At 40.1% G+C, this 9,649-nt stretch overlaps 1 protein-coding gene across 3 annotated transcripts; it reads left to right on the top strand.

Annotated features, from left to right (window-relative positions):
• Positions 1-35: 35 nt before the first annotated feature.
• On the top strand, positions 36-9,000 carry KCTD6 (potassium channel tetramerization domain containing 6). 3 transcript variants are annotated; one of them, XM_040628626.1, is made up of 3 exons: positions 36-121; positions 6,267-6,336; positions 7,593-9,000. In XM_040628626.1, the coding sequence occupies exons 2-3, from the start codon at positions 6,310-6,312 to the stop codon at positions 8,277-8,279; spliced, it is 714 nt and encodes a 237-aa protein (XP_040484560.1). In that variant the 5' UTR covers positions 36-121; positions 6,267-6,309; the 3' UTR covers positions 8,280-9,000. The 3 variants fall into 3 exon arrangements, with proteins under 3 accessions (XP_040484560.1, XP_008701314.1, XP_008701315.1); XM_008703092.2 differs by lacking the exon at positions 36-121 and adding an exon at positions 2,136-2,390; XM_008703093.1 differs by lacking the exon at positions 36-121 and adding an exon at positions 5,350-5,368.
• The last annotated feature ends 649 nt before the right edge of the window (positions 9,001-9,649 follow it).

Raw genomic sequence — 9,649 nt, 5'->3', positions numbered from 1 at the left:
CCGCCGCCGCCGCCGCCGCCGCCGCCGTTGCCGCCGCCGCTGGGCGCAGGCTCGCTCGTCCTCGCGCTCCCGCTCCCGGGCCGCCGGCGTCTCCCGGCAGGGCCGCCGCCGCCGCCGCGCAGTGAGTGGGGGCGGGCCCAGGGCTTGGGGGCCTGGGGCTCGGGAGGGCCAGGCACAGGCAGAAGCCCGCGCGGAGCGGCCGGGGGAGCGGGGTTAAGGAGAATCCGGGCGGTGGCGGGCCGCACTGAGGGGACTGTGGGGAGCCGGGGCGGCGCGCTCCAAGGCTGGCACGAGCCCGAGGCGGGCTGCCCGCGGCCGAGCGGCCGGGCTGGGGCGGGTTCCAGGGCCCGCCCCGCGGGGACGTGCGGCTTCGGCGGACCCGGGCTCGCGACACCGGGGCGCGCCCCCCGCTCGGGCCCAGAGCATCTTGTGTCCCACGCCGGACCGGGGTGGGGTGGGGTGGGGGGTTCTTTGGCTACAGGGCAACAGCGAAGCACGGCCCGGTTGGGGACACCTCGAGTTTTGCTCGACAATTATTTTTTTAGGGGGGTGGCGCTTATTAGCCACCGTTTGCCCTAATTTAAAGGCTGTGGCAGGGCTTCTGAGCCCTGCTTTAGGGCATTTTCTGTCCTCAGAGACACACTGTGAGTGTAGCTGAGTTCTTGATACTCAGATTTGTGTATCTTGGCATTTTTAATGGTTGATGTCAGAGGTGATAAATGACCGTGGTAATGGGGAGCCCCAGAAGCACCTGCTGGGCCGGCAGTGGTGGAGGTTGTGTCAGAGGGTGGGACGAGAGAGACGAAACAGATCCTCTTTGGATATTCTGCAGAAGTTACCATGTTTCTGTTCGAGTATAGCTGTTCTGGAACAAGTTGATAAATCCAATTTTAGGACTTTGTGATAGAAGAGGTTCGAGTGGCAAGCAGACCCGGGGTGACCTGGTTTGGCCAAGAATGTTTAGGGTAACCCAGGTATCCCTTACCATTTCCTCTTGACATATTTATTTTCTTCCTGCTGTCACAAATGTCCGAGTGCGATCTCAGAATAGGAAAAAAGCTAGAGGACAGCATTTAGCACAGGCCTGAGCCCAAGGTTGGTGTTTTCAAATGAACAAATGTGTGGCTAGGAAAAGGAAAATCTGATCTGCAGGGTTGGTAGTTTGAGAGAACTTGCTCTTTGGTTGAGAACTGTCAGTCCCTACTAGTATTTCATTTATGTAATGCCGTAGATATTAAGGATTGACTGGTGAGGACTGCCATAGGTGCATTCCTAAGATTTGTGTGATTGAAATTTTCATAAATCATATTTTACCCAAAGCATTCCTACATAAAGGAATCCTAGGGTGGCTCCTTCTATGGATCCCTCAGTGTGTCTTGAATTTTGGTATTTAGAGTGTGTTTCAAACGGAACCCACGTATTTATTTGGATTTGGCTTTACCTTAGAGATAATCCTGAGTCATGCTTTAGAGAAGTTCCTTCTGTGATCAAGAGCTCAGCTGTCTGGTGGTCTCTATAAAAGCCGGCTGCTCCCCTTTACCTGTAATTCTGCCTTGTGGAGCTCTGGGGAAAGGAGGACTTGGGGAGATTGGAAGCAAATTAAGAGGGCTTTTCTTCCATATTTGTCCTGTTTCCATGCCAGGGCTCTAAATTACTTGTGTTCACACTCTCAAGTTTCTCAGTTTACCACAGAAATTTTGTTTATGCTACTGCCATTAGTATTTTCACGTTTGTTTAATACTTGCCAGTTTACAAATGGTTTCCTATTCATGATCTTGCTTATTTTCTCCTTTTCTGCAAGGAAGCTGGGCTTAAAGAGGGATTTCTTCAGGGTCTCATAATTAGTAAAGGAGCGTAAGGGGAATACAGATCCTCACCAGTAACCAGTTCTCTTTCCTGTGCACTGGCCTGCACGTACTTCAGAACCCTAGTCCTGATCTGTTACCTTGTAGGTCGGTTGTTGCCTTTGTGTTAATCCTAAACGGTATCATTATTTTTGGGAAGGTGGTATTACCCTATTTTATTTTGTAGAAACTGAGGCTAAGAGAAATCTTCTGATTTTGTGACTATTTATGACAGCTCTTTAGCATTAAGATCATTTTTTCAATCTAGACCTCCTTTCCTCTAGGCTACATGGAGAGAGGAGAGAGAAAAAAATAATTAATTTTAGGAAAAAAACAATCTCTTTCTGCGGTGGTATGGTTAAGGATACCCTAACACCATAATCACATTCTTCTTGTGTGCCTGGCTACTAGTGTCAGCCTATATGTGAATGTTAACCCAGAAGATACCTTTAGATGTCACTGAACTAGTTACTATAAAAAGTATTTCATTTTCAAACTTCCGTGTCTCAAGAACTGAGGAATTCTGTACAAAAGGCAATTTTGAAGGTATGTATACATGGAATTTATTGAGTCTTCTTTTCTGAATGCCAGACACAAAAGATTTCAGGAGAAAGGCATTTTATAGGGGCTACCTGGAAACTTTGGGAAGGCAGTAGTTAACAGGTTTTTATTATTTATCCGAGTTTGGAGGTATGTATTCTGATGGATAAGTTGTTATATAGGAGTAAGACTTTTGCCTGGGAGAATGCTTAGTTTTAGTCTGTAGCAGAAATGATAAACCCAGAATATTTATGTAGAATTAGCTAATCATAACTAAAAGCTTGACTGCAGTTCTGTAGTGTTGAGGAGAATGGCCCCGAGTTCTTGGGTTGTTCTTGAAGTTATTAACTTGTTGGATGGTGCATTTTTCAGATTTGCTACTTCAGAAAGTTGTTAGCAATTTCTTAAAAGGCTTTTATAAATTCTTTAGTATATGTTTTCCTTAGCTTAATTATCTAACATTACACTGTCAGAATTTACACATTAGTCATAATTAACCTTTGAAGCTTAAGTGTGGGTGAATTTTCAGTACTGTTTTATATTCTTTGGGAATGGTCAGCCAGTTGTTTCCACAAGAATTTTATTTGCACCAAAGGTCAGCTATTTTCAGGTAGGACTGATTTTCAAGGGCCAGAAGCCTTCCTTTGAACTTTATAAGTGTTTGTGCTTGGTTGCATTCACTGCCTTTTAAAATGATCTTTAGTAAGAGGAATCACTTTAAAGAACAGTTTTTTTCATTGTTATCCTCATAATCTCTATTCCTGGCAAATTTTCTGGAATATTAGATTTTTCTTTGTCTTCATCGAGTGAAAAAGGCCCATTTGATGCCCATTTCCAGATCTTCCTTCTGCTGCCTGTCTTATGGTCATTTAACTTCTCATGAAGCCCTCCACTGGAGACTGTGCCAGAAGAGAGAGAAGATGAAAAGCAAATGAATCATTTTCTAATTGTTAGCAGCTCTGAAAAATGATTTAGTAGAAGAGATTGACACTATCCTGGAAATTTTTTCGGATTATATTTTATTTCATTCATCTGTATTGTCTCTGAGATGTTCCTAACAGTATTCAATTTAGAGGCCGATTATCCCGCTAATGGATGATCAGGAATCTAACTGCTTTTTTTTGGTTTGTTTCTTGCTGTATCTAAGCATTAAGCATCTCCACAGACGATGTTTAGAAGTAAGGAGTGGGGATAAAATTTAAACTAATCAATACTATTTTTTCCCCTTAGAGCTCTTTAGTGAACAATTTGATTTTTTGGTACAGTTTAGTCATTGTTATTGGAAGTGACTAATAGTAACTTCATGTTATTTTGAGTATCTGTATCTTATACACAAATGTAGGGAGGCTTTTGGGTGCTTTTTAAGAAACGTGGGCTTATATAGATTCCCATAAGTGCTTTCTTGAATTATTAAGCTTGAGGTTTCATTACATCTTTGTATCGGAACAGAACCTGGGCTTTTGCTCTGGAACAGATTCAAAGGCATCATCTAGTTTTCTTTTTATGATTGTTCAAGAAGTTATCTTGTTTTGGTTTAGCAGTAAAAAGGGGGGGCAAAGGATTAATAGTGGACAGACCTTGCGTAACAGCTGTAGCATTGATAATGTCTGGTCCTTCCTTTATCTTTGGTCTCCCATTTCTCATTTAATCATTTGGCTATTCATGGATTGGAGTTCTTTACTTAAGACAAAGGACACTAGCCTTCAGTCACACTAGTCAGTAGGCTCTTGCTATTTTGCCTCAGGGGAATTTTTACAAACCCATTGTGATTGCTCCCTTAGACTGAGTTACTATTAAATTTGTGAATAAAGTCCACCTGCTAGGGGGTCTAAAGTTAATCCTTTCAGTTTCTTATTTCTTGGATTCTTTCAGTTTCTACCCAAAGAAGGGATTTATAGAAAAATCTAGACTAGGAGTCAGAAAATCCAAGTTCTTAATCAGTTACTTTCCAGCTATGGGAACGTGAGCAAGTCTTTTAATCTGCCGTTTCTCTGTTTTGCATCTCTAAAATAGGGACAGTACTTCATGCATTGCTTATTGTATCAGGAATATTGTGGGAGAAAAAGGCCCATCTCCTTTTATTTAAATTGTTTCTTCGTTTTGGAATCCCTCCTCGCAGGTTGTCCAAATATTCCTGTAGAGTTCCCCTGAGCGAGCTCTTCCTGAAGTCTGCCCATTTGGAAGTGTTCTTGCTTTTCTTCCCGAAGGCCTCTGCTAGTCCATCCATTATGTAGCACTTTTCTGTACAGTTGTTGCATGTTGCCTTTCTTCACAGATAGAAAGCTCCACGAGGGCAAGGATTGTATCGTTCCTATTTCTGTGTCTCTACATTACACATCGCCCCCCCCCCCCACCAAGTTGACCTATAATAAATGTTGGTTGACTGAGTTATTTTTGAGGCTGTCAGGAATGAAAACTTTGGGTGATGGGAAGATGCCAAAGATGAGCCTAGTATCAGAACCTTTGGATGACTGGCCTTTTAAGTCACCCCATTACTGATCTGTCCGTTGTATCAGTACTGACTCAGATGCTCATAATATAAATTGGTAAAACCTGTTTTCTTGGTTCTGTTTACTTCAAATACTGAGAAGCAAGTTAGAGGAATGAAAGGTTGTCACAACCCCCCTGAATTTGACATTTGTTCCACTTCTCATCCTATTGCATGTGGAGGTCTATCTGTATCCAACTGCTGAGTATGGAGAATTAAACCTGACTGCACGTTGTCTGGTCCACATTTTAGCTTGTTTTCTTTGAAGAATGTGCAAGGTGGAAAAATAGATGCTTCAGGCTCTGATTTCAGCCCATGCTGTGCTATGCAAATGTTCTCTACATGCCTGAGTGACCTTTTTGAGAAAGAGCCTTTGTGATCTTCTGTAGCCAGGGCCTGTTCTGGGAATAGTGTGCCAGATTTCTCTAAAAGTGGGAAAAGTGAATCTGTTCAAAGACCACATAAAAAAGCCAGTGCTTTTCCTGGATAAATACCGGTAAGTTCATGTTTCTTACTGTCTCTTGCCAGAGCTTTTGAAATTTGCTCTGCAATTTGCTTTGCCGGTTGATTTGGAGAATGATACGTGTGAGAGGGGACTGACTAAGGCAGTTCCGTAGCTGGGAAAGTGTTTAAGTGCTTTTGAATTGTAGATAAAAATAAATTCAAACTGGCATCATTAGTAGCTGGGTGTTTATCAATGTCTTCAGGCTGGTTCTCTGTTAAGTGCCGGCTGAGTGACTCGCAACCAGATTTGTAAGGTTCCTTTTGTCCCAAATTGTGCTCTGATGATTTGGCATTTAAATTGTTTTCTATTTGTTTTGATTATTGTACAGAATGAAATATATTATTATTAAAAGTATAATTGGTTTTTTTATGTTATAAAAGGAACCCTGTTCTGATGTATTTCTCTTGGAAAGTGATACTGGTGTTTCGGAGGTTTATGGCTTTTGATGCTTTTACTGAGATGTTTAGTTTCTGTAGCTGAAATGGATAAAAAAGAGTTTTCTCTTTCTCCCTTTCCTTAACCACCTTTTTGATAAGGATCATTATAGGTTTGCACCAGGCTAGCATTGTACAGTTAATCATAATGTTCTCCTATAGAAATTGTAAAAATTGAATTTTCAGAGAGGATAGGTAAATTTGAATGACTGGCTTACTTACTAGGCTCTTCTTCCTTCCTTAAGCATAGGATAATTTTTTTCTCTAAAGATTGTCTATCTCTTAGGTATGTATGGACAGTCCTAGAGGAATGCTTTCTTCTCCAGATCTTTGCCCTGTAGCCGGTTTTGGTTGAGCAACGATGAGTAGCTAGCTGTCTGCTCTGTTGGGTGGGAAAATCCTTCTCTGTTTTCATAGTTACATGCTCTGTCATGTGTCTTTTTCTTCTCCCCAAGTTTCCCTGGAACCTGGGCTTCCCGAGACGCAGCGCTGGAGCAGATGGATAATGGAGACTGGGGCTATATGGTGAGATGCTTTTGCAGGTGCATTTTGAAGGCTGGCAAATAATTTGTGTCTTTTCCCCCTTCTTCTGTATTCTTAGGTATAATAAATCTTATAAGAATGAAAATTATAAATTAGTACATCATCAACTCCCCTCTTAATTAGTTTATTTTTGGGGTCTCGTTTGGTGTTTTTATGTAAGCAAAGTCAATATGAACTCTCTAAGTGACTTTTTATAATCACTTATCAGAGAGCATAATATTTTTTTGGTCTTTAAAGTATGTTGCTCTTAAAACTCTTTCTTCATAGAGTAGTGACTAATAAGATGGTCTAGTAGGTAATGGTAGAGAGGCTATTTTCTTGTGTTAGGGAAGTTAAAGGTTGAGAAGCTGCCACTTCTCCCACTTGTACTTTTTTTGAGTGTGCATGTCTTCCTATTTTCCTTTTCCTTTGTTAAGAAATATTTCACTTGTGTAGTACAGAAGTCCCTCTGTCTGTCTTTATTTTTATTTATTTTTCTTACATATAATTTTTAAAAGGGAAGGTATGTATTATTTAGAGAAGCTTGCTTTTCAAAATTAAAGGCCAGATTTCAACATCAGTGTTACAAAAGTGAATACATGATCAGATTCTAAAAATTGAAAGCTGCTGTTAGCCTTTGGGTGTATAAGATTGTGTTGACTAACTGTGTATTATAACTTAGTATTTGGCACTGTTATTTCCATGGAGAAGTTATAAAAATTAGCTGCACAAATTTTTATCTTTAAAGTAAGTTTTATGATTTGTTCCCCTTTTTTGAGTGGGAAAAACGAAAGAAGTATTGAAAGTAGATATTTTTATAGTATCAAATCATTTTTATTCTATTTTGTGTTAAATTGAGTTAAGAAAAAGGAAGGTCTCTCTTTTTTTAATCAGAAAAAAACTTATGTGAGTAAATTTTAACTTGGCTTTTCTCTTCCCATAGTATATACTCTGACCTAAAAACTTCTCTTTAGATACTGGGCCTGAAATTAAGTGGCTTTGGAAGTCATGCTCTCCTTTTTTAGTGTAAGGCTTTAATGAATTAGATTTATCCTTTCCAATTGAAAGAAAACATTAGATCCCTTCATCTGGGTAGGTTTATCATTGACAGTAAAGCTATTTTGCATTATAGGATTGCTAAATACATTATAGCCTGAAGGAATCTTTTGCCTTGCTTGTTGTTACCATTAATTTTCTTAATTTGTCAAAGTTAGAATTTAAGAAATTTCAGATGACTGATCACTTTTTAAAAATTTCAGATGACTGACCCAGTCACGTTAAATGTAGGTGGACACTTGTATACAACGTCTCTCACCACATTGACGCGTTACCCGGATTCCATGCTTGGAGCTATGTTTGGGGGGGACTTCCCTACAGCTCGAGACCCTCAAGGCAATTACTTCATTGATCGAGATGGACCTCTTTTCCGATATGTCCTCAACTTCTTAAGAACTTCAGAGTTGACCTTACCCCTGGATTTTAAGGAATTTGATCTGCTTCGGAAAGAAGCAGATTTTTATCAGATTGAGCCCTTGATTCAATGTCTCAATGACCCTAAGCCTCTGTATCCTATGGATACTTTTGAAGAAGTTGTGGAGTTATCTAGTACTCGGAAGCTTTCTAAGTACTCCAATCCAGTAGCTGTCATCATAACCCAATTAACCATCACCACCAAGGTCCATTCCTTACTAGAAGGTATCTCAAACTATTTCACAAAGTGGAATAAGCACATGATGGACACCAGAGATTGCCAGGTTTCCTTTACGTTCGGACCCTGTGATTATCACCAGGAAGTTTCTCTCCGGGTCCACCTGATGGAATACATTACAAAACAAGGTTTCACGATCCGCAACACCCGAGTGCATCACATGAGTGAGCGGGCCAACGAGAACACAGTGGAGCACAACTGGACTTTCTGTAGGCTGGCCCGGAAGACTGATGACTGATCTCGAAGCCTGGGAGAAGTTCCTGGAAACTGACTCTCCAGGACATGGAAGAGACTTTTTTTTTTTTTTTTAAATCACAGTGTGGGATTTTTTTTTTTTTTTAATATTTGTATTTATTTGAAGGCATTGAGGACCAGAAGGAAGTTTTGTGCTTTAGCAGACTCCTCTATGTTTTGTTCCCTTTACCTTGAGTATGCATGTGCCTGTTCGGAGCCTCCAGATACCTTTTTTATAAAAAGAAGTCTGAAAATCATATGGTATATAATCTACTCTTAACAGAGCTTTTTTTATTACAGTGCTACAATGATTTCTGATTAAATGGTCCCTAACTCAACTAGAAGGCTAAAAATGCAGGAATGAAAGAATAAACAGAGTACTCATGATGCCTTTGAGAAAAATCAAAACATCATGTAGGGTGACCTAGTTTCCAAACCAATAAGCAGTATTGTAATATTAAAGGAAAACTGTTCCAATCATTTAAAAGTACTTGTTAAGTACTGCTTTTTACAGTTATGACAACTGTTTCTTTCTATGCATATAAATCAAGCAACCAAATATCTGTAGCCATGGAAATGTGTGACTAGAAATATTTATATTGGATTCTGAATACAAAATGTCCCTGTGGTAGAACTCTTACTTCTTATGCCTGGTGCAGTATAATTCCCGAGTGTACTGTCTACCAGAAGAAAAAAAACTAATAAAAAATGAAATATGAAAATTAGATTTGTATTTGTTGATTATTGTTACTTGGGGGGGGAAATCATATTTCTTGCTTCAAATATGCATTTTTGGTTTATATATACAAATACCTTTGTATTTGACTCAAGAGGACTCAGTAGAACCTTCAGATGCAGTTCATAGTATCTCCTGTGTTACTGGAGCAGGGGTGGATGGAATTGACTGTTTTTTCTACGAGTGCACACAGTGAGCATAGGGTTTGGTAAATTTTTTCAAATAGGACTTATGTTGAAGATTACAGATTTTTCTTCAGTAAGCCACCAGTTGTCGCCATTGAATATGACCCTTATTCCAGCTTTGTACTGAACACAGGGACAAATTGCCTTTTCAGCCACTTTTTTCTCACAATATTACTGTGGCCCACAAATATATTTTATTATTACAGTTAAGTCTGTTTCTGAGGAGAAAAACTAAACTGCAGCGAGTGAAGGCTCTGGAACAGGAGATATGTATGTACTTTATTCATTGTGGTCTTATTTCGAATAGTTGGTTTGATTCTCTTTCTTGGAAGTTACAGGAAGGATTATGTTAGTTATAGTGAGACTTCCTAGTTTGCTAGAACACCTTATAAAAGAAGTCATGTAATTTCTTCCCTGTTTTCTAAGGGCAGGGTAGAGTTCGAGGCTGTGTGC

This window comes from Ursus maritimus, unplaced genomic scaffold (assembly GCF_017311325.1).
Source record: "Ursus maritimus isolate PB19 unplaced genomic scaffold, ASM1731132v1 scaffold_14, whole genome shotgun sequence".
Classification (NCBI taxonomy): domain Eukaryota; kingdom Metazoa; phylum Chordata; class Mammalia; order Carnivora; family Ursidae; genus Ursus; species Ursus maritimus.
This window is presented reverse-complemented; position numbering and strand designations above follow the sequence as displayed.

Excerpts from the sequence above, each read along its gene's own strand:
- KCTD6 (XM_040628626.1), top strand. The coding sequence starts at position 6,310 with ATGGATAATGGAGACTGGGGCTATATG. Across the intron at positions 6,337-7,592 it reads ATGGAGACTGGGGCTATATG|ATGACTGACCCAGTCACGTT; the intron begins GTGAGATGCTTT and ends TAAAAATTTCAG.